This window comes from Eucyclogobius newberryi, unplaced genomic scaffold (genome assembly GCF_026437365.1).
Source record: "Eucyclogobius newberryi isolate DKJ021-1_F unplaced genomic scaffold, fEucNew1.0.hap1 SCAF_1, whole genome shotgun sequence".
NCBI lineage: Eukaryota > Metazoa > Chordata > Actinopteri > Gobiiformes > Gobiidae > Eucyclogobius > Eucyclogobius newberryi.
Window position 1 is genome coordinate 9,838,115 of NW_027315723.1, and position 25,136 is coordinate 9,863,250.

The window sequence follows — 25,136 nt, forward strand, 5'->3', positions numbered from 1 at the left end:
TGCCGACCTCGAGAGAGAATAAGTTCTACAGACTAAATGTTGTTTTCAGGCCGCACATCGAATCTGTGCATTGTTGACTTGTTGATCACATGAACATTGGATATTTTACAAAAAAATTAAGCTAATTTATAGCATATTTCAACAGCAAGACTTTTCCCTCTTTCTCCACTTAAGTGAACGGAGTTTCCGCTTGGCTGGAAGTGCCATTGCAACGGAAGTGCCGATACGTGGCAAAAAAGAGACAAAAGGGGGCGGAATATGGTGAATACAAGAGGTGTGTAATATTTCCCGTGCTCGGATCCTGCTCCTTTGATCCTGTGCGTCAGTCTGTGACGGTCCCTGACGCTCTGTTTTATCGGCTGTTGCTATAGCATAAAAATTGGCTTGTGAGGATCCAAAGTCAGGTCACGCCAGGTCAGGGAGAAGCAAATTGGAGGTTAAATTGGATAAATCATCCTGTAGACATCATGATCCTGGCCTGGTGCTAGATACTTATTTTACGTATTACTTATTCAGAGTTTTAGAGTTACTTCTGAGTTGACAAAACTAAACCAATGCGAAGTGAGCCACTTTAGGTTAATGTGTTGCTTGAAGCTGGATATAAACTTTCTCTGTCGACCCTGAGTGACACCTGAGTGTAACCCATAGCCACTGATGCTGCAGCTACTGCAGCATAGATCAAGCAGAGACTGGCACAGCTCAGCCAATAGTAGTCAGGCTAGAGAAAAGGGGGCAGGGCTATATCAGGGCACAGGTCACAAAGGGCAGAAACATATTAATTTAAAATCAAATTAAAAAGGCAGCTCCAGTGGAGCAAAACAAAAGTAAAATCTCTATTATTTAATTTCTGATATTGAAGATAATCAAATCATCATTATGATGCATTCTTTCTATAGGATTAATAGATGTATAAATGAGATTAAATGTATGTATATATCTAATGTAAGAACTTTTAATAAATTCATTCTTTGGAATAGGTGAGGTCCTGATCTAAAGGTTTGAGCTAGAGTGTCACATGACACAGCTGACAGCTGATTGGTCCGTGTTGGTTTTCTAACTCTAAATCAGATCTGTGCCTGATCGATCCAGAGCAGGAGCCGTGTGGAGCCTGTTACTATGGTGATTCAAACTGAAATAAACCAAACTTATTTTCATTGACAGAAAACTCTGGGTTTGCTTCAACTAAACCTGAAGTTAGCACAGACTTAAACTAAACTGGCTTCTAGCAACAGGCTTCTGTAGTGGCTGTTCAGTGTGCGTTTGTACCTTGGGCGTCATGTTGTTGGTGATGCAGAAGGCCAGGTGCTGCTGGATGCTCTCCATGCTGTGGCAGTGTTGCTGTTTGGTGGTCCTCAGGTACTTCTGCAGGGCCCGTGCCATAGAGGGGAAAATGGCCTGCGCCGCTTCCCGAGGGTCCATCACGTCGCCCGGGGCCTTCTTCTGCTCCTCCTCCTGCAGCCGTTTGATATGGGTGAAGGCCTCTTCTACTGCCACCACCAGGCTGAGATCAAACAAGAGCATAAGAATGACACTGTGTGCTGTTGTGAGTTTGACTCCGACAGTTTACTGCATGTCCTCCCCTCTCTCTCATCCCCCATTTCTCACTCATCTGTCCTGTCTAATAAAGCCTGCGGGCCAAAAAAATGTTTAAAAAAAAAAGAATGACCCTGTAAGGCATTCAATAACATCTTAAAACGTCTTGTTGAGCTTGTAATTTAATTCACATATTATTTATTATTTATTTATTTATGTTATATAATAGACATGAACAGTAATATTGCAAAACATCTCATTCAATCGAGAAATGTAAAATGACTTTGTCTCAATTTTTCCAAGATCTAAGTTTTTAAAGTCCTAACATAAACAAACTTTTTGAACTGTATCTGACACAAAGTAGCCTGAGCAACTCAACCTCAGCTGTATCTATGCTGAACTACTTTCTTCATGCACCTGATAAAAATCCAGACAATAGGTAGAGTTCACAAGACATCAGTATATTCCATCAGCAAATAATACTTAATACAGATTAATACAGATGCTGGACTTGAAGTCCAATACAATCCATAAGGAAAAGTGGCTTTTGCCTATTATGGTGCCATTATTCAACTCCAAAGATGTCATTGATGTCACTTTAAAGGACTTTAAGGAGTGGGATTGAGAGTGCAATTTTGTGGCTCTAATTTCAAAGGACATTCAACGTTGGTGGTTTTCTCTTTGGGTTCTTTCTTTCAAAAAAACGTACACGTCCCATAGAGTTACATAGACCTTTGCCTTTTGACACAGGTTCTTTTCGTACATCTGCCTAGTCCGTACCGTGCCGTGCGTTTGCGGACCCTCCTCTCGTGCTCCGCCTCCTCGTAGTACAGTTCGTTGTGGCTGGTGTCACGGCGACGGGCAGCGGCGGCGATCATGGCTCTGGACTGAGACTGGGCCATACCGGCGGCAGCGTTGTTCCCTGGGCCTGTGCACAAAAACACAGGAGAACGTTCTGGGTTTCTGAAGAGGCCACTGGTCTACGCGCGTTTAGAGGTGAAGGAAGTGGTCATTCAATGCACTGTGAGGGATGTCCGAAAGTGATCATTCATTTGACAGTGTTTCCAAAACTTGTTTCATCCTAGATCATTAAAAAACAACATAGAAAACAGAGCTTTCCTAACTTTACATGTGATTACCATAAAATGATCAATTGACTACATCAAAAGTTGTTGTTTTTTTCTGATGCTGATGTTTGGTAAATAAAGACGTTCAAAAATATTTGTAACTTCCACAGCCAGACTATACTGGCTGTGGAAGTTTTATGTATTCATTAGGAATTCACAAAGTGCACTGCAATTTATTATATCTCTCTGAAAATACAGATCAACATCTGTCTGGTCACCGTGTTCATCTCGAGTTCAGAGGGGAGTGATTGACAGGCCAATCAGGGACATGGTCCATGGTCCGCCCGCAAACAAATATTGCTGCTTACGAGGAAAAACGAAAGGAAAATGTTTCTCTCACTCAGATTAATCTGAGTGAGAAGTTTGGTTGGTGGCTAAATGACAGATGACCAATGACCTTTATTTCACATGCGTCACTGATCTGATTGCACAGTTCTGTTTGAGTTTGACTCGAGGTGAAACGGAGGGACTTTTCAAAGAATAATTGAAGAAGTGTGTAGTCTAGCTCCCTGGCAAGTATTTAAGGCTCACAGGAGGAAAAAAGGTTAATCAAGCATGTTCAAACAGTTCTATGAGATCTTGTTTTAGGATGGATTAACTTACTAATTATTTATGCAACATTTGACTAGTTAGGGTTTAAAAAACTAACTCCAACTGTGAGTGCAGTTTTGCATTGGAGAAAGAGCTTCTGCAGATCTACACAAAATCCTTTTATCCAGTGGGGATTAATTTACTACCTGGACTATCTAAAGCGGAGGAAATATTATCAGAGCCAAATTGCTTGTCAAGTATCATAAAATCGCCTGGGTCCATTTGTAATTGAGTGTTATAGCTGCGGCGTGCCCAGGGATTTACCTCTGTTTAATCAAGCAGAGATTATTGTCTGCTCCTGAGTTGGATTTATTTAAACGAAAAGAGGAGAGGAGTTGAGGAGAAAAACAGACGGATAAAACTCCCTGAGCACCTTGACACATGATAGATGCCTTTTAGATAATTATTTTATAAAATCATGTGTTGCTGTAAAAATAACAAGAACAATGTTAGGGTATTAATAAACCATTTGAGTAATGCATATTAGAGTATGTATATTAGATAAGCGGGTGAAGAATGTAGAGAATGTAAGTGTGTTGAAACATGGCACTATGATGAGCTATATGATATGGAACTGATGCAGAGTTTATCATTCAATGTACTGTACATGTCCACATAAGTCCATTACATTTCAAAACTGTAGTATACCATCGCCCAATTGAACAGAATCACTTTTTGTTGAATATTGTTATTTACTGCAAAATGCTCCTCTAATCTCTTCTTTTCCACTTTGCCCCAAGACAGTCTAGCTCTGAAAATGTCGTCAAAATGGTAAAATGGACAGTTGTAACATGAAAGGGGGGGAGAGACATTCAGCAAATGTCAAGGGTGACCACTACCAGCGAAGCACATATTGATCTATTTTCTGCCGTTGAAATACAATGCTCATCCAAAGAAAAGTTGCCACTTGGCTTCAACTAAACAAATATAGTAGGTCCTCTCCTCCTTCTGGATAAGTGCTGCATGGGGGATTGTTCAGCTGCAACACGGTATTTAAACCCAAGTGATGCAGTCAGTGGCTTCTCTTTTCTGAAACAATCATGTGGAACAGATTATAGTATGTTTGAGAAAGGTCAAATCATTTGGCATCAAGCAGAGAAAACATCTAAGGAGAAGCAGAAACGAATCTACTACAGATCTGAACCCTAGTGAGAGTGTTTGGGATGAGCTGGAGAAGGCTTTGTGCAGTAGTCACTCTCTCCCATCATCAATACAGGATCAGCTGGAGAAAAACAATGCAACACTGGATGGAAATAAAGCTTTTTGAAGCTTATTGAAACTTTTACACAGCAAATGTGTGCTGTAATCAAAGGTAAAGCTGGTCCTACAAAATATCAGCATGTGTGCCCCTTTTTTCCGGCAGTGTATGACCCAGACTCAAGAATAGAGTTATCACAATATTATTCAAATGTCAAGCTTGATACTAGATACCAATTTATATACGAATGCATATATTTATAAAACCACTATTATTATGAACAATATAATCAAATTTTAAACACAAAATAATGATATAATAGTTTTATCTTATCTCTTTATATACTACTTTTAATATTGATAAAGACTGTTCAATAAATATTCAGAAAAGGTAGTTCAAATGAGTATGTAGGTTTGATACTGCTTTAAAAGTATGTGTATCCATTTTTTTCCTCCACTTTTTGACAACCCTTCTAGAACAATACTTTCTATTACTTAGCTCCTGTCTGTTCCCCCAAACCGACCTTTTCACTATAAGACACTAGAACTAAAACATCTTATGTCAAGAGCCTTTTCTTGTCTCTACGCTCGCACAATTAATAGGGCATCATTCTCCCTGTAGTGTCGCAGTATTGTCCTGTGCAAAATGTAATAGCTATTGATTTGTGTGACTGGTGAAAAAGGAGGCAGACAGAGCAAAAGAAAGGAAAAGAGGGGAGATAAATGGCATCTACAGTGAAGGGAGTGAGTCAAGTTAATGCACTTAGAAGGGAGCTGGAGGACACTTAAGGGAACACACTAATTCAATAGAGGCTTTGTGTTACATTGTGCCAGATGTGCGAAGGCCCGCAGAGAACTTTTCATCAACTTGTGGAATGCAAAGAAGAGCAAGTGCGGAGGTGTGATTTTGAGTGAAACGCTTAAAAAATAAATCTACTTCAAATTTACGTGACTGGCAATTTGCATGTGTTTTTTTCATTAGCAACAGTGTGTACTTACTGTCGAATAGGTAGGCTTTAAGTTTAGCTTTAAAGAGTTCTTGAGAGAAAATTGAGAGAAGAGAGTCGTAAATACGAGCAGATTTATCACGGGAGGTATCAAGTGCACTTTACAACAACTACAAATCACACATAGTTTTGTTATTCGATGACTTTGAAATTATACTACAAGTAGATCGATTTCTTCCTCCCAGGCGCTTTTCGGTGCATTCCAGTGCTACCTGCAGATGCTTGAAACGCGATAATAACACAAATGTCAAAGGTTACATGTTACAAAAAGAGGAGCAGACAGGGAGGTAAAAAAGAAAGCAAGAAATGATCCCACTCACCCTCAGCTTGGGCTGCAGGGAACTCACCATCCACGTTGTAGACCTTGAGGCCGGCTAAGTGTTTGGCCGCTCTGGACTTGGAGGCGGAGAGCAGCGCTGGGTTGTGGACAGGGAAGTCGCAGTAGTAATGCTCGATGATGGCCAGAGCTGCACGCTGAATACTGGAGATAGAAACACAGGCAATTGGCTCTACTAGTCAATGTCAGAACAGGAAAAAAGGGAAATAAATACAAAATAAATAAATCCTCTGCTACAAAGGGAGAAGGTGCACGTTCACCTTATTTTCTTATGGCAGTGCATTTAAAGTAATGCGGTTCAGATTTAGTCCTAATTTGGTATTTGGTTGAATTTTGAGTTTCAGCATCTATGTTTTCTTTTGAATTTAGCGCATGGTTCAGAATAACATCTCATATTTTGTAAGATGTTCAGTTTTCAGGTCCAGGTATAAGTCATTAAAAAGTCCCGGCCCTTACTATACTCAGGCTACTTATATTCTTTCCTTATTTTTCTTAATCAAAACCCACCTATTTTTCTTTATCATCGCAAACAATAAAAACAGGGGATGAATGATTATATCAAATATCCACAAATCACTGTTGATAAAGATATGATGGCAAGACACCACTTGACGGTAAATTCCCATATGACTGAAACCAAATGGAGAAAGCAATTAGGGACACACCTCACACAAATGCACACAAAGTCATAAAAAGGGTTCAAGAGTTCAATGGCACAAGGCAACTGTCATCTTTGCACGCAGCTGGGTTTCTAGTAAGGAGAAGAATATTTTTACTGAAAAGATTTGCTGTGTTGTGAATAGAGATGCAAAATAACTAACACATGGCAACAAAACGAAATAATTTAAATGATTAAAGTGTAAATGTGTCTCTATGGTTAACTGACAGAAAACAAACATCCCACAGAAAAGAAGAGAAATAATAATGGCCTTGCCCTGATTTAAATGCTGGAGTAGCGTGCTAGGTCTTGTCCTGTAACACACTATTATTATATTGTTCAAAAACAGGCTGCCTCTACGTGCCGAATACATTCTGTCTGTGGTAGTTATTTCAGTGGAGGTGGCTTTACCCACTTTCAGGGCTAAGATTTATCTCCTCTATGGATGTTCCGATTCATTGGTTAATAGATAATTGAGATTATTCAGGTCCTGAGCTCGAATCCCGGGCGGCGTGGGAACTTTCTTCGTGGATTTTGCGTGTTCTCCTCCAGCTCAAATAAAGGTCAATAAAAAATATAAATAAATATGTAATAATATCTAGTATATAGTAAAGTATAATATATATATACACATACAGTACAGACCAAAAGTTTGGACACACCTTCTCATTCAAAGAGTTTTCTTTATTTTCATGACTATGAGAATTGTAGATTCACACTGAAGGCATCAAAACTATGAATTAACACATGTGGAATTATCTACTTAAAAAAAAGTGTGACACAACTGAAAATATGTTTTATATTGTAGGTTCTTCAAAGTCCTTTAGCTTTTGATTACTGCTTCGCACACTCTTGGCATTCTCTTAATTCTCTTGAGCTTTAGGAGGTCGTCACCTGAAATGGTCTTCCAGAGTTCCCAGAGATGCTTAGCCCCTGTTGGCCCTTTTGCCTTCACTCCAAACTTTTGGTCTGTACTGTATATATATATATATATATATATATATATATATATATATATATATATATATATATGTATATATATATATATATATATAAACACACACACACAAATATTTATATATATACCTTAATTTTAGAAGCAAAAATGATTCGCAATCAGTTATTGCGGTTATCTATACTAAAAAGGTTGAAATGTAAAATGTCTTTTTTTTTTACCTGACCACTTATGGCACATTACATAATAGTAAAAAACATTTTTTTTCCTACATTACATTATGTAATTGTATATTCACTGTTGCTGCAAATCCCATTCACACCATGTTAAATCTACTTCTACAACTGATTTAATTCAGCCTTTACTGTATGTCAACTTAAAAAAACAACCCAAATTCCAATGTAAAAGGCATTTTAATCTGGCTGTTCATGCCACATTATCTTCTTCATTCTCACTTTTATCATTCAGAAAGCTAATGAAGCTCCTATAGCAATAGTATATACACTGAATGAAAGGGAATGAAAGATAGCCCTGTTATTTGGTCATGAGGAAAATTATGTAAATACATTTAAAACTGTACATTTTCTTCTTAATTATCGTAACTCTACATTTTCAAATTGTGACATTCTTAGTCCTGTTCAATAAAGTTTTTTTTTTAAGTTTGCCGTCAACTCATAATAATACATATTTTTGATCGTGTTGTATTGTTTTGCTCTGCTCACTGCAAATAATGTTCACCATCTAATTAAATTTACTGCAAGAGGCGCAGCTTGCATCATGTGCTTCATATAATCTCCTCAGAGAGTTGTCCCAACCTCTGATACTGATCCAATATGCCTTTTACACAATCTGACAGCTCTAAGCACAACATGATACCCTAGGAAAAGAACGAGTTATACAATTAAATACCAAAGCATACACAAGGTATACTGAACATTTCCTAGGTCAACAAGCCACACAATTATATGCAAAATAATAGAGCATTTTACTCCCGAGCATTCCTAACTCAATTCTGAGCAATGTGATTTGTAAATTCAATAACCATATCTAAATTTAGCAAATATTAGCAGTTAAAAAAAACAGGATTGTTCCTACAAGACACGTATTTGGATATTGATTGTTGTTGCACACACCACAACGTTTAAAATCTTTTACAACTGTAATTTAATTCTGTATTCACCACAACATGTTAGAAGAACAGCTATTATCCTGATAAAGATAACATTAGCGAGCGAGGCAGGAAAACACACACGGGCAGATGGGCCACCGACAGTCATTTCCGATAGATGCTCCCTGAATATAATTAGTTTAGATTAGCCCTCAAGACCCTAAGGAGACATTTTCTTTTTCTAGACACTTTTACGAGATTTTTCTATCCAATGCAAACAAATAAGAAGACGTAGAACAGTCCACAAAAACAAAATATTTGAATACAGCTGACCATGTCCTTAGAAGCTCTGGAATGTAACATGTGAAAGCAATTAACATGTTAAACCTCGCTCCCCTGTGAGGGATGCACTGGTATGAACTTGTCTGGTGTGATGAGTGGACTCAGATTGGCATCAAAGGGCAGACAGAGCAGAGCCTTCAGGTCAGGACAGTGATAAGAGCAGGACCGACGCCAGAACAACTGGACTGTCAAGAGGCTGGGGGCAGATACAGTAATGAGCCTTTTTGTGGCCACAATGACACTGCACCAGAGAGAGCAGGGACTGAAATGTCAACGTACAGAGCCACTGCTGCCCTATGTTTGTGTTTGCACAAGTTGAGACTGTGTTGGGATGTTCGAATATATTTTCTGATAGCTGTTATACTGGAACAGGTTGCTCTTTAATTGTATTTGTTGTATTCAACCCGGATAGTCACACTGAAATGAATAAGTGTTAGTTTTCAAGTGAAAAAACATGTACCTATTTTAATGGTAGAAGAACTGGGGACCTTCTTGTTTTGAGGATGAAGCACAAACCACTCTGCCGGCATGCTGTCACATTGTACCTCATTTTTATTGCAGCTCTACTATTGAACTGTTCATGAAATTAAAAGCAAATTTAAAAAAAGTTTCACTAGCGCCACAGTCATCTAATAATCTTAAACGACAATTGCTCAACCACCTCTCTGTCCCAGTCTGACAGGCCGAGCTCATTCAATAATCAAGTACAGCATGTGAACGTGGCTGTGTTCGCGCATGGCTCTCACCAGATGCTGCGCTGTGGTCTGTGGGGAGCTCTAATTAGCCGTGTGTTTACAGTCACAGACAGACTACCGAGCGAGGCCATCGGGGCTACCGGCCAAGAGTTCGTCAATGGCGCAGTTTACAAAGGACAACACCCCCAAGGCAGCCGGCGCCCACCAAGCAGATGCACTCATGTCTGACCTAGTGCGAACAATAAACAATCAAAATGGGAAATACATGGGCGATTCTGGGATATGTTGCTCAAAGGACACTGCAATGGAGTCGGATTACGGGGCACATTTTAATATGAGGAGTCTTCAGAACAATCATGTCTATAGGGTTAAGAAAACAAATTTGAAGTGGTCCGAATGTTTTTTAATTCAATGCTTTTCTGTTTAAAATATCTCTATGCTCAAACACAGATACAACCTCCCCCACTCCTCCTATTGGTCGGAATGTTCAAACTTATTACAAGATATATTACTATGACAAGCGTGTAAAGGTTGAAGCTATATGGAAAAATATATATATCGCAAAAGTAAAATGACACTGTCAAGTATATGACCATAAAAAAATCTGATTAAGAATAAATTCAACAGAAACGTCAAGTGTAATCTTCCAAACAACGGTATAAAGTGATATTTCTTTCTTTTTGTGTTTAATTTTATGGTCTGTTCAGGCTTTGTGCAATACTTGAACCTCAACCAAGACATTTACAGGCACATTTTAGCACATTCCTGATGCATTGTGAAATTATTGTCTGAGTCTTGTTATTGAGATGATTAAAAAAAAGAGAGAACAATCAAGATGTACATTTTTTGTCAACGTCGCCCCTACTTGCATGCAAATACATTGATTAAAAAAGTAACAAGAACAATATTTTACAGGTTTCAAAGCAGCTACTCAAAATTTCTACTCATATCCTTGAGCCAGAATCCCAGCTGATGTGGCTTATATTTCACCGCTCCTGTCCTAAACCGCTCATCTATAAATCTTTCAGTTTTTATTGAAGCCCTCTAGCAGGAATGCCAGTGAGATCGGGGGCTGCATATTGATACTTGGAGCTATACAGTGGTGTAGTGGAGGAGGAGGAGGAGGAGGAGGAGGAGTGGTGCTGCTGTGTTCGAGAGCCCGGGCTAAAATGGGATCTTCCTGTTTTCCCTCAGAGACAGTAAGGTCGTAAAAAACCTGGTCGGTCCAGTCGGTGCTGTTCCCTCCTGATAACACACGCCTTTCCCTTCTCTCTCATACATTTTAGGACTCTTCTGCACCAACCCCATATTAACTATTAATCCTCTCTTCTCTATAGCTCTCTTGAGCCCCTGTCTCGTGGGCCTCTGCTTTCTGCCCACTCTTCGCAGTTCTTTTCCAAAAAGAGTTTCCTCTCTCAAGTGCTCCCCGCCCTTCACTTTTCTTCTGGCATGGTTTCCTGGCTCTGTCTTTCCATTCACTTGCTCGATCATGTAACTCACCTTCTTTTTCCTGGGGTATAGCTTGGTTTTCTATGGTCCCCACAGAGCTAATTCTAACAGTAGGTCTTTGACAAGTCTCACCCATATTTCTCTCACTAGATTTGTCCCACTTTTTAGATTTCTCAGTGGCTCTTTTCATTTCCTCCGTCCCCTGATGCGCTCAGCTAACACGATCTGTCTTGTCTCTGAACTGGAATCCCCATAAGAAATTTCTCGACATTTGAATGCATTAATTCAGCACATACCGGTAATTAAAAAACATAATACTTAGCACAATTTAACTCCATATGAAGCAATATCTGTAGCACAATTCTCTAATAATAGCAAAGAGTAATCAATGGTAATGTCAAATATTGGCAGTTTAATATGACTGACCTATTAATAACTGTTCTGGGATGGGCCGGATTCTGAACAGATCTATTGACTACAACTAAATTGGGACTAAACTGTAACTAAACCGAGAACCAAGCCTGGACTATACAAGGACTTCATCAGGACTAGAACAGGCCCACAAAAACACACGTACATACTAAACCGGGATCAAACCAGGACAAAACCAAATCATGTTGATAAGATCATTTAATAACACTATTTTGCAGAATGTCTTGCACTTGGTCTCACCTTAGCTGCCCCAGATTGTAGTGGCGTGTCTCTCCGTCCGTGGCACGAGTCACAGTAACAGAAAAGTACGGTCGAAGCTGCCGGAGCTCCAAAAGGACGATGGCCAGGTAGTGAATGAAGAGCAGAGCATCCACCAGAGATACAGCGTACTGGACTATCCCCTGGTAGTTCTCATCCTGAAATAATCATAAATACATTCAACAACATGAAACTACCACAGACAAGTGTTTAAACATGTAGAATGTTCTCTTGAGGGAATGCAGAGATATCTGAAACAGGCGTTAGACTTCAAACAACTGCAGTGTAGATTTTGCCTTCTAGCGTTAGGAGGAACAAGTCAACAGGGAGTTTAAATTATAAATCATACAGTAAACATGGAACTGGGAAAATAAAATGTCTATGCTTTGGTTGTTTTTTATGTGAGGCGTCTAATGAGTATAACTGAAGTAAGAATATTGTTTGACTACAGACATTTTATACCATGTTTTGGAAAAATAAACTTCACTTAAATTTTAAAATGGTATTAATAGCAAATATGAAAGCTGGCATAGTTTTGGAGAAAACAAGAAGGTGCTAGAAATTATACATTATTAATTGATATTTATTTCCCTTCTGGCACTGCCACAGCATATCATCTACCTCCTGCTGCGCTGCATATCACAAGAAACGTAGTATATTCAAATTAATTCTATAATTACCGGTATATATGATCATAATATATCTGATTTACACTTTCTTATAATTGTAATTTTTCAAACTTAACTGAGCATTTTCTCATATTGCACAGTCCTACTTGTAATTCCAAACGCATCTGATAGCACTTCACCTGTGTGTCCAGTATCCTGACTCCGTAGAAGAGCCAATAGGACACGACAAACAGCAGCACCAGCACCGCGAGCAGAGCCCTGAACACAAAGACGCGAGGCAGTCCAGCGCGGGGCGGCCTGAAGAACAGCGCCCACACGGCCAGCAGCAGGATGAGCAGCTTAAAGGCCACGGAGATGAACAGGCCCTCGCACGCCGTCCCACAGGTCTGCAGCTTATCCGGCCACAGCACGTGGGGGAGAACCAGAAAAGCCACGGGGGTGAGGAAGACCAGCAACCCCAGGATTACAGCCAGAGTCAGGGTGAAGTAGCGGCGACAGTCCAGGCCCACGCTGTCCTCCAGGTCCTTAGTGATCCGCACGATGTCCTCCTGCGACAGGCTGTGCTCGGACGTCCCTGTGACCGCCGTGGTGGTCTCGCCCCAGTTATCATCCTTCAAAATATGAGAGACACAATACTGAAATTAGATTTACACTTTATTGTCCACTGCATTGACCAATCCTTCAAAGTCACTACGTTGGGTCTGGACTACCTAGCTGGAGGATTAACCAAGTGAGTTGATGGGGAGAACAGGCCTTTTCCTTCCAATTTAAAACAAAAATAAACCTTTTCCCAATGATTTACTATTGTTTTGTGATTAGAAACTGGGAAACAAAAATCTTGTGGCTTCAGTGAACACAAATGCAAGGTCTGTTTGTTTGTGGGACCATTTGTTCATCAGAACATATGAGACAATAGCAAGGAATTCGAGATGAAACCAACACAGTGGCGCTCATCACATTTCGCGTTTTCCTGTGAGTGTATTCCCTTAGTTGTAACACTTCACTAAAGCAACTAAGAGTTCACTGTTTCTGCCTTTAGCTAAAGCAGCCGCTCGACAAAGAAAAGGTGATTTCCACATATGTGAGAGAGAGAGAGAGAGAGAAAAAGGAGCAGAATCTAGGAAGTGGGAAAAGCAAACAGTCAAATTGCCAACTGGGCTCCTCTGACGTTTCCCTCCGACTGTATCCGCAGATAATGGAAGTCAGCCGAGTCAGAGCTAAACGTTACAACAACAAAGATAAGGACTCTTTAGAGAACAGTCATAACAGGCCAATGCTGCTGTGCTGTGAGCCTGCTCCCGGGGCAACCACTGCCAGCGAAAAGTGCTTTTAATGAGCTGCCACCAGCGTCAGGATCAGGCATTACTCACACATTTTCCTTCACCCAGAGCTGGTGAGAACAACCTGCAATGGCTTTTTTACATTTAGCTTGAGTGAGAATCTTTTTTTATACAGGATTATATGAATGAGGAGATGACAGAGGGCTTTCCAGGAGATGCACTATGAGCCCAGGCAGAGGGGGCGGGAAGGGGGAGCAGAAGAGGGGGATGGTGCAGTGGGATGGAGAGTGTCCCAGTGGCCTCAGGGTTACAACAGCAGCTTTGAATGAGGTGAAGCAGAGGACTAGAGATGACAACAGCAAGCATGTCACATCGGACAATAGAGTTAAAGTCACCATCAAAAAGACTGCGAAATGTTGGAAATACAGATTTCAAACTAAGCCCAAGAGCCTGAACATTTGTGGAGGGGGGAAATATCTGTGGAGGTCATGATCATGAACACAAAACTAGTAGCAATGTATAAGCAATCATAATCAATGCTTTTTGTTGATGATAAGCATTCACTTGTGGTCAGAGAAACCAGTGATGGATTTTTTCCAGTACCTTGAAAGACAAACTTTTCTATCTTTAGCATCACTGTCAGTCATTGCAGAAGGAATGCTAACTGTTCCAAGATCATATTTTCCTGCCCAGCCTCTCAGTTGAGCAGCGGCACTCCAAACTGTCTCAGTTTCAGCTCACCTTTGACCCCGCAACATGGTCATAAATTAGAATTCTTCCATCGGCAGGGCTCCTAAAACCTCAAACAACATGAGAACCAAATCCACAGGCCTGTTACACAGGCACTGCATCAAGCGGCAAGTGTAGATCAATAGGTCAGAAAGTAAGACATATTTACATACTGTACCAAGTCACCATACATTTCAGACAGAATCCATCTACTGTATATGCTTACCCCAATTTTAAGGGCCACACTACAGGCAGGATTAAATAATGAATGGGCGAGTGCGGTCAGTTCAAGTGAGTTGTTTTTGGACTGGCCCAGTGAAAGCCTCTTCATTAATAATGTGAAAGAGAGAAAGCGCACTGGAGAGGTTCTCTGCATTTCTACAAAGACCGGAGCAACAGGCTGTTTACTCTCCCACAGCCACCCATCCAACGCAGAACAAAACAAACTTCATTATACTCTCTTTGTACGAGCCGAGGGTGCACTTTACATCAGAGTTAAGTTAGTTACACAGGAAAGCAATAGGCATGAGGGTTTAACTGTGTGAACTGTACACTGCACCAGGCTCAGGTTGCAGACTTAGAAATTGTGGGCTTTGAAAATTGCTATTTTGAACATTTTAAGGTCAAGGTTAAGATACACTATAGTCTCCGTAGAGCAATGGGTTTGTGGGTTTGGTTTTGCCGACCAGTTCCCGGTGTCAGGAGTCAGGACTACCGGAGCTTGTTTTGGGTTGATGGAGAAAACCGAAGCCTGGACAAAACCCGCCCAGACACGTGGAGAAGATGCAAACTAAGCACAGAAAGGCCAGGGCGGCACACATGCACTTTGGTTTCCTATAGGGATGATTTTCAGATATGAATCAGATCGTTACAATAAATATGATTATAACAAGAAATATTTGTGAGCAATTGTCTAGCAGTTAGGTAAAACCACTGGTATTATTTAGCATGAAACAACTCGTTTTACAAACAAAGTCAACACTAAAAGGCAAATACAAGGCTGCATTAAGAAATATCTGATGGATGGAACCTGCAATAGGAATACAGTAGTTACATTAATCAATATCCTAAATTTAAGACATCTACATTGTAGTGTATATGTGCAATCCTTGGTGGATGTGAATGTTCACTCATCTGAAAAAAGGTTGAATGTACAGTGCCACATTGCAGAACATAATTTGCAGTGTGTTAAATCATTACAGTCCTGCTGCTGTGAGGACTGACCACAGAGATACACAGACGAGACACGATGCATGATCCTGATGCTACTGGACACATTGCAACTCAATCACCGGGTCATTGAGAGAGCTCTAAAACACATTATTGTCGTCAATAAAAAAGAATATAAATGTTGTATATTGTCAGATTTGATGTCTTATTTCAGGCTAATGATCTTGAAACTAGTTAGAAATATCCTGACTCAAATGAAATAACTAGTAGTAATAGTAAATTCTGACGGTCTAACAAATAAAATCGACTTATATTTCGGTACTTAAATTTGCTTTTCTGTTACTATTGCTGTTGCTTCTTATTGCAACTTCTCTACCTGGGCTTTCCCTGTGCTAGCAACACTAAAAATAGCCTGTAGTGACCCACATTTCCTGCTGGGATTAACCAATCACCAGGACGTGATCTGGTTCAGGCCTATTCCCATTTATCACTTTAAAGGAGTAACCCGGGGAAAGCACACATGAGGTAATGGTGTGTGAGGGAGGGAAAACAAAGACCCGAAAGGTGCGGCGCAGTGACAGGCAGCCAATTACTCCAGAGCCGGGATTGATCTGAGGAAGAACAAGGAGAAAGATGGTGCCATGATTACTGTGCACACAAGCCAACCGGGAGATCTCGAATGAGCAAAACACCTGTCAGATACACTCTTGCTTCATGTCTGCTCTGATTTATGCCCGTTGGAAACTGTTTTACAAGGAAAACTTTGAAACAGAGAGGAGAAGCAGACAAGCAGGAGGGTATGGAACGGTAAGCCCCATTGAGTACAGAGAGAAAAGGTGTACCGTATTTAAGCTGGGCAGGCAAATGGTCCAATGTCAGACTCAATACAAACAGAAAACAATGGTACTAGCAATAGATATAAAACCTATGACTGTAGTAGTTTGCTCACATTGTGGGAAACATCATTGTAAAGTCCCTGGTTGGATTCTCAGTTTGGATGTGACCTTTCTGTGTGATGTTTGATGTCCTGTAGGTGCTCTGGTTTTTTGTTAGCACAATGCTTACTCAAAGGGCTAATCCTACTGCTACAGGTACTCTTGACTAGGGCCCGATCGGCTATCGGCCAAAATCTAGTCGATATAGCCAATATTCCATGCATGGCATGTTATACTTTGTTTTAAAGCTTAGCCTCTCTAGAATACAACCGTGCCCTAATATGTAATGCAGTGGCAAAACATTTCTGTAGAGTAGTTTGTTTATGTCTGAGACGCCGTAGTGCACCTGAAAGCAGCTCCAGAGGTTAAGACATTGTTGTTTGTGTGAGGGCTGACCATTCATGGCTCTGACAATGACTCTGACTGAGGCAGCACTGGATTTAAATGCCCGGAACTCAGCTAGTAACTCCACAGATCACACAAAACTAGGGCTATTTACTGGCTTAGTGTCAGTGTAGTGAAGAGAGTCACTATACGGACAATCGTTTGGAGCCAGAGTTGAAATCATCATTATTTGTGAAGAATTGGGATCTGAGAGGTAGCCTATGTGAGTGATGAGTGCTGTAAATGTGTCTGTTTTAATGCTACTTCTCTTTTCTTCATTTTATAAAGTAACTAGACTATAGTTAGCGCTTAGCTTGTGAAATGCTACATGCTTAAACATTGCTGTTCTCTCATAAACAACTGTTAGTAATTATGGCTGTATCTGTGTTTTCTGGACCCACATTGATGTGAATGAACTGTTAAAAGTGGCATTATTACCCCACGCATATGGATTAAGCCTAATACATAGCACGCATATTAATTTGGAACCTAACCTAAAGTCTATCAAAAAGTGTCTTAATGGAAGTTATGCAAATGCACTTTTAGTCTTTAAAATTGACTGTAATCAGCTGCTCATAAACAATACATTTTTAGATCTAGCTTTGAAGGTTGAGCCAACTGCAGATAACACATTTCCAATACAATAAAGTTAAACTTAGTCTTTACCTGGTTGCAAGATTTGTATGGTAGATTAATACCTCGTTGGGAGATGTTAGAGCTGTCTCTTGTTTGTGTAACAGAAACATGTAATTAACTCAAGATTTATTTGCCCTGTGTGGTGCAATCAAATGTGAACCGCAAGAAGCTAAAACAAAGACCTCTAATCAGGCGGTATTAAGAGGAGCCATGTGCAGAGGTCAAAGAAGTTGGAGGGGAAAGCTGGCGATAGGACAAAGAATGTGCCAGTCAAGTATTTCTTTGATATACTACATTTGGCAAGGCAGCAAAGTATACGGGGCAATATGAGATGCTTAAACACAGCAATGCAGGATCATATTACATACTACTATAAAGCTGCTACATATTATAGCGACAAAATCTGGCAACGTAATGATTTTAAATGTAAAGGAATTTGCTGATTTAAGCGAAACCTGGCTGCTTAGAAAAGGGAAGATTTCAGGGCAAAACCAGTTTAAAGCCAAACTACAAAAATGAATACACCTAACACCTGTAGGCAATGGCTTTATAGCATAGGTGTTTAAACATGTAGAGTATAAATAGGTCACAATAAGCCATGAACAAAGGGAGCTGCATTTTAAAAGCTTTCTGTTGTGTTTTCATTCTTCCCCTATTGATAAAAATAACTATTGTCTATTCTCTTGCGGTAAATCAAAGTCCGCTAATGGCTGTTTTTGTTCCAGCTCTGAGTCAAGAGAGCGGTATACAATGCACTGAGCTCACGAAACAAGTGCACTCTAGTCCCTCTTGGGAAGAAAAGCAGTGTGCTGGCTGTGTAAAATACAACTGCAGAACATGCCATTTAAAACCATCTTTGTTTAAAGCTCGGACAGGTCACTGAGCCGACAACTGACAACTGATTAGCATGAAGACAATGAAGGCAGGGTTATTGAATTATGAGCAGAAAAAGACAACAATAGGGAGAGTTATTTAGTCAAAATAATAAGAAATGTCTATTCTATGTATTCTGTGGTTTATTCCGGTCCCAAGCCTTTTCAAATGAGTTAGAAAAGCCATGTCAAATACAATCAACGAACAGCAAAGCGTACACAAATGAGAGAAATGTATACATTCACCAAAAGCATCAAAGTGAAAGCACAATTAAAACACATCGATACACACGTAACATTTAGGGTCAACAAAAGGATTCATTCCCCAGCATGCGATGGAATGCAACTGACATAAAAAGTAATTTCTCCTTTTCTATATAATCGTCAACATCCTGAGGCACAGCTAAAAATAAGCAACATAAAGAAGCGTCACTGGAAGCATGACTTTACAACACAGGACGACACAAACCTCTGGGACAGCATACTTCATGCTTGAGTACGCCTGAATCGCTATCACGCACATTTAAACCAGTGAGGAATAGGATTTTGGCAAATAAATTAGATTTTTTGTTTGTATTAAAAATCAACCATTACCATTTGAGAGGGATCTGAAATGTGAACTGCTTTGCAACAGTCTAAACTATAGAATATTGGGTTTTGTTTTATTGTTTTTGCAATTCAGCTCATGCAATTTGCTGGTTGCGACCTTTCAAACGGCAATTACATTTCAATCTTCCTCTTTCCGTGAGGAAACATGCCACCATCTCTATCTCCCTCTCTCCCTACCTGATTTGGCTTGTCTCCCGGCGCTGCACTTGCCACTTGAGGTGAGTTAGTGATTGAGTCGTGATCCAGCGTGGTGATAATGACTTGCTTTATTTCCTCCACGGTCCTGCACACTTCGAGCACCTGCAGCACCTCATCCTCCATCAGCGTCGGCGACTGCGCTGTCAACTCCTCCATTTGTTATCAGCTAAATGTCACGGCTCTTCACTCACACATCTCTGCTCCAAATCTGCTCTTTTCTCCCTCGTTTCATCCCGGAGTGGGTGACCTCTTGGATACCCCGCTGCTATGGAGTCCAGCCTGTTTTATCCAGCTTTATATGGTACAAAAAACTCCCATGATGCCTCGGGAAGCTTTATGGAAGAAGGAGGGTTGGACAAAAGTAAACATGCGCCTCCTCCTTCTTGTAAATAAAATAACACTCCATTTAGGTGCCATCAGCGTCCACATAGCGCTGCCTGTCTTCCATTCTCCGTGCTCACTACTTCCTTGTTTCGTTGTATGCCATCTTTTATGTTTCCTTTTACGTCTCCTTCCCTCAAGGCGTCTCCTCTCTTTCTGCGCCTCAGCACCACTCTCAGTCCATTTCTTCTGGCCCAGCGCACACAGTGGTATGGTAGAGCGGCCGCTGGCACCACGCAGTGCGCTATGTCAGCGAGCGGGCTACGTGAGTTCACAACTATTTCGGGATTAGTCAGAGCTGCCACTGCCACTTTCAAACAATGGAAACTAAACTTAGGCTGTGAAAAGAAATGTAGTGAAATGGAGGCTAAATTTGAGGAAGAAACAGCAATCGTTATATTTTACCCTTCTGAATTATGCAACATACAGTACAAAGGGGCTTTTCAAATTAGAGCTGGACAATTTGGAAAAAATAGCTATTTATGATTTTTCTGACATGAATTGCGATTAGATTTGAGTAGATTTATTTTTTTAAATAAATGGATTCTATTCAAGGTTTACGTTTTGCTTTGAAAATGCTTGAGTATATGTCCATAAAGGCTCCAAAAGCACAGACAGAGGTAGAGCATTTAGCTACAGAGCTCATGTGTTGTGAAATCAGCTCCCAGTCCATTTGGCTAAACTCCTGTTCATCAGCTTTTGATTGTTTCATCGTTTGATTCTCTAATCTTCTGTTGGTTAAATCAATGAACACCATTGAGGCAAGTGCTGTTGGGGTTTTGGGGGTTACACACGCACAATGCATTCAAACGCATTCAGGAGACGTGACAACAAGGCTGAAATCTGAACTGACAATCACTGTATTTCAGAACATGAACAGAACATCTGTACGGACGTTAACGTTAGGGTTAGCGGTTTTTAAGCAGAAAAAAACAGGACATTTTGTTGTTTGTGAAAGAAATTATGGTAAGTCAAAAAACTGCAGCCTTTATGTTCATTCAAATTGCAATTGAGATTCAATTGCAATTCATTTAGCAGCCGTGATTGAAATTAGTTGTCTGAATCTTCAACACCAACAAACACATTTAAAGACATGTTTGCAGCACATTTCTGTTGGATTGCCAAAATATCTATGATTTGTTACCGTGATGCTCAAAATAATATCGAGCATATCAGTGTGGTCTGTTGTTCACTGTTTTTTCTAAGTTGTGCGTACAGGCAAACTTCTCTGATAGTTGTATTGTGTTACTCATGTACTCCCATCAGTAGCACAATGTGTTTGGGTCTGACTCATGTTGGAAAGCAGCCGACTTCCCAGATCTTCCACTGACTTTAATTGATTGGAATGAACCGAGCTGCCGCAGTAGAAGGATCAGGGGTTCAAGCAAAAAAGGAATAATTATTACATTTCTTCTCTTTTTGGCACTGAAATCATGGTTAGAGTTAGGCTTCTTTACCTTTTTCTGCTTTGCTATCTGCTGCCTGTATTATTTCTGAATCCTATCCAACTTTGCTTGTGGTGCATACAAACCCTAAAAACAACAAATGCACATAAGCCAATGTAACACAACAGAAAACAAACAAACATGTGTTAAACAGCCAGAGACTTAAAAACAGAAAGGTACTCAATTTGTCAAAGGTGCAAAGGGAGCGTTTGTTATTAAAGCTGACAATGAATGAGACACCTACACACATACAAAATATCAAAGTAAAATTGCATCCCAGGAATATAAATGTTGTATCTAAAAATAATCAGCAAATAAAATAAGCATTAACACCTTCTAAATATAAACTACACAGTACTTTGTCTCAGCGGTGAAACTGTAGGTGCTAATGCTCAGAGAATGCGCTCTGGTTTAAACGTATCGCATTTCTTCTGTTTGACGCTTTGCACAATGCTGCTACCACATCAGAGCCGCAGTCCTAACATGCCACGCTAACCCGGTCAAACACTCCTGTCTCAGCGCACTCGAATATCCACTTAGATGCAGCGGTAGTGACAGGATAACCACACACAATTGCTCACATGATTTAAGTGATGTCTATTTCAGTAAAACTAGAAGCAGGTTTGTCACAGTCTGATAACAGCGTGCTAGCCCATGTCGAGAATGCTCAGTTCGCTGTATTATTCAGATGAGTAAAGCGCCTGCAGCGTTTGGCTTGTTTACAAAAGTCAAACTTGCTGGAAATGCTCAGATCGAACATAAAAAGCACTCAACGGCAATCGCAGGGAGCAGAAACTGGGCTTGGCAACAGTAATTTGTTTTCAATGCAACAGAGGAATTTACTTGTGCTTATTTTCTACGTGATTTACGGTAGACAAGCAGAAGAGAGTCAATATAAAGAACTCATTTTTGCTGATGATTTACAAGAACTGTTTGGAACCTATTCAAGGTAAAATGCAATGAGTGCAGAATTTATCGAAGCTATATATTTTCATAATTAGTTTTGAGCAACTTTGAATTTTGACTCGTGTTTTCCCCAACTTTTTGCTTCTTTTATCATCATAAACATATAAAATGTAGACTGTTCAAAGTTTCCGAGTAGCTGAAAGTATGTAGTGTATGTAAAAATGATACATGCTTCTAAAAAATCATACCCTTTATTTCTTTGTGCAATGCAACGGTGAGCATTTCCAAACCCAATCTGGTGTGAACAACTTTCTCCTCATGCACAGTCTTAGTCATCTCTCACGCTCATCGTTGGGGAAACTTTAGCTTTGGCAGAGTGAGGACATCCCTGCCTGGAGCGCTGCCCTGCTCCATCAGCCCGCTCTGTGATTAAGCTCTGCTCTGATACGACACTGGCGCAAAACGTGAACACCACGTGCATATGGCAGACACATACGCACACATGGTTTTAGGTCTTTCTCACGCCGCTGTGGCACTGATTACTCACACTCATGACAGTCCCGCCCAACCGTCAGCAAAGCAACAACAAGCCGTGGCAGGAATTAGATGTGAACAACCAAATGCTAGTTTCCATCTATAAAATAACATTAGACGTGCTTTCTGAGGTCTACAAGTGAGCGATGTATCATCTACAACATTATGTTAGAATAGTAGAAAAAAAATATGGTGATTATTCTTTTAATCAAGCATTTAGTTGTATAGATTGCAAAAGGCCGGTGAATATGAGATGAGTTTTACAACCTGGTAGATTATATTTACAGTCAATAATTTCACCTTGATGTAATTACTGCTCTGTCTGAGTAAAAACTCAGCATGGCATGTTTTGGAGTCTATGTATAGATATTTGCTTTCTATACTATAGTAGTTGCTATCAATCAATTAAATAGTTTCAGCTCTATTTGAAAGTATGTAAAATTTGAATAGTATAATTGGGGTTAGTGTTAGTATAATTTGAAAATATTGAACAGAAACAGTGTAATCTTCCAAACAAGGGATTAGATAAGGTAAGATAACCTTTGTTTGAAGGCATTTTAAAATAAAGTGATATTTATGCACTTTTTTGTGTTTCGTCTTACTGTCAATTAACCTTTTGTGCAATACTGAACTGCCACCAAGACGGATTTACATTTAGCCATCTTTTGAAAGGCTTCCTAAGCTTTTGTCTGATTATCATTCTATATAATATATATCTATTATAGTTAAATATAGAGAATGCACATAAATACTAATACAATCATTTGTGTCAATATTACAACCTTTGCTTAACACATTCATGATGCTCTGTCGCCACAAGCCAAAGTAAGTGCAAAGTAGGTCAAAAGTAGTCAATTTGTTTTCCCGTCTGTGGTTTTAAGCCAAAGTCTTGATGAAGACCACAGAGCCAAACACTTTTGGCAGAGAGAGGAGCTGGGGCTTGTGTGAGTCAAGGAGCGCTACGTCTCTATTCTTTTTTTTATTCAACAAAAATGTAACACCTGCCAGAAGCCAGACAGGGCAATGAATCAATTTCTCATTATCACAGCAACACATCTTATCATCTATGTATCTAAATAAGTCTGTTGCTAATCAATGAACTGTATAAAGCAGTGCAAAAAAAACATTCAAGCTAAACTAGATCAACAGCAGCTCTTCCAAATGCATAGGATTTGACACAATTTTTGGATTTAAAAAACAAATTACCAGTCAATCAGGATTATTATAATTGGACTGGAAACCTTTGTATCACTTGAGTGCTGACTTTCTGTATATGTCATGTTTAAACTCGTTGACAACCAGCTTAACCGTATTTTATCAATTCAATGTAATCCAGTAACAAATATATGTCATAACAATCATGCATCAGTAAAGGATACACCATTAACTACCATTTGTGTTTTCATTCAAATTACGGGTACAAAATAAATCATAGTCATTAATGAATAATTAGACCATAATTATTGCTGGCCCAATAAAGGTTTGAAGAATTGCTGTGGCATTATAAAGAGCAGACCAGAGCCCAGACCTCTGCAAACGACTAGCCCTCGTGCCCTCTGCCCCTAAATACCAGATGGCTTGCCAAAGCACTAAACACAATTACTTTCCTTCCTCATTTCGACCAATGCTTGATAAATCTCCTCTGCTCCAAATCCTGTAGGAATCAGCCTGGCCTTCCCCACAGGAAATAGAGGTCTGGAGACAGAGGGGCGATTGTGCGCGACGCTAAGCCCACGTGAGGCTCACCTGGACGGGCTCCCCTCGGACAGAAGAGTCCCCCAGCAGTGGTTCGGCCGGTGGTGTGTTGATGGTGACCGACTTCTCAGAGCGACTGTCTTTACTGCGGGATTTATGCCGGTCACGACTTCTCTCTCTGGAAGAAAAACAAAACAATCTGGTTAGTGGAGGTATGGTTTCTATAAATGGCTTTTTTCTGCACAAAGCTAATGTCAAAACGTCCAGAAGAGCATACTATATACAAAGGTGTCCTTAAACTACACATCAAAATAAGTAATTTCCCCTCTAGCTTACTTGACAAAAAAACCCAAAATAAATAAAATGCACTATACAACATTATACAACATACAGCAAAAATGAAGTCCCTAAGATTTCAAAGGGTTTAAAAATAGGGAGTGTCTGGTTAAGGTTAGGGTTAGGGTTAGCCATGAGGCTATAACGGGCTATAAGAGAAATGCCGCGGTCCCTGAAACTGCGCGGCCATTTGACAATATACAACATACCTAGATGCTAATTGATACAGACAAAAGACAAAATCTGACTTTCTCTGAACTAAATATAACTAGTATAAGACCACTTGGTAACATTAAAGAAACTGCTGCTATTCTGTGTTAGAAATTGCATTCTATTGTTATTATTTCTATTGTTTTTCATTGTTGTGGTCATGAGATTGGTATTATGTATCAAGCGTATTTCTCAACTTGAGTTTAAAATCTTAGCATCTTGAGTTTGCAGCAGTCTTTGTCTTGTTTACTGGAGTCACAGTCTTGATTTTCACTGATTGGCGTTTCTGTGTCAACTCCACTGAGCCGTGTTTAATTGAAGCTCAATAACAGATGTGTGCAGCAGGCGAATATAAGAAATGTAAAATAACAAACCACAAACAACCAATTGTTGAAGGAAAAGGGTTTTCAAACAGTATGCTCAATAGTTTGCGGTGGTTCTCATTTTGTGATCAACATTCAATAGTTGGGACATTGTGTCTGAAAGTGTTAAACAATA

General features: G+C 39.9%; 1 protein-coding gene across 3 annotated transcripts in view; it reads right to left on the reverse strand.

Annotated features, from left to right (window-relative positions):
• Nucleotides 1–25,136, reverse strand: part of LOC140376589 (vang-like protein 1) — a 45,258-nt gene that overhangs the window by 3,137 nt on the left and 16,985 nt on the right. Inside the window, exons 3-8 of one of the 3 annotated variants that reach the window (XM_072462149.1) lie at nucleotides 24,144–24,270; nucleotides 12,498–12,929; nucleotides 11,672–11,847; nucleotides 5,776–5,936; nucleotides 2,314–2,461; nucleotides 1,267–1,501 (exon numbers count right to left, since the gene is read on the reverse strand). In XM_072462149.1, the coding sequence (XP_072318250.1) occupies nucleotides 1,267–1,501; nucleotides 2,314–2,461; nucleotides 5,776–5,936; nucleotides 11,672–11,847; nucleotides 12,498–12,929; nucleotides 24,144–24,270 (1,279 nt within the window). Of the gene's footprint in view, nucleotides 1–1,266; nucleotides 1,502–2,313; nucleotides 2,462–5,755; nucleotides 5,937–11,671; nucleotides 11,848–12,497; nucleotides 12,930–19,110; nucleotides 19,548–24,143; nucleotides 24,271–25,136 lie in introns of those variants that run through there. The other 2 variants (XM_072462106.1, XM_072462157.1) reach the window with 2 other exon arrangements.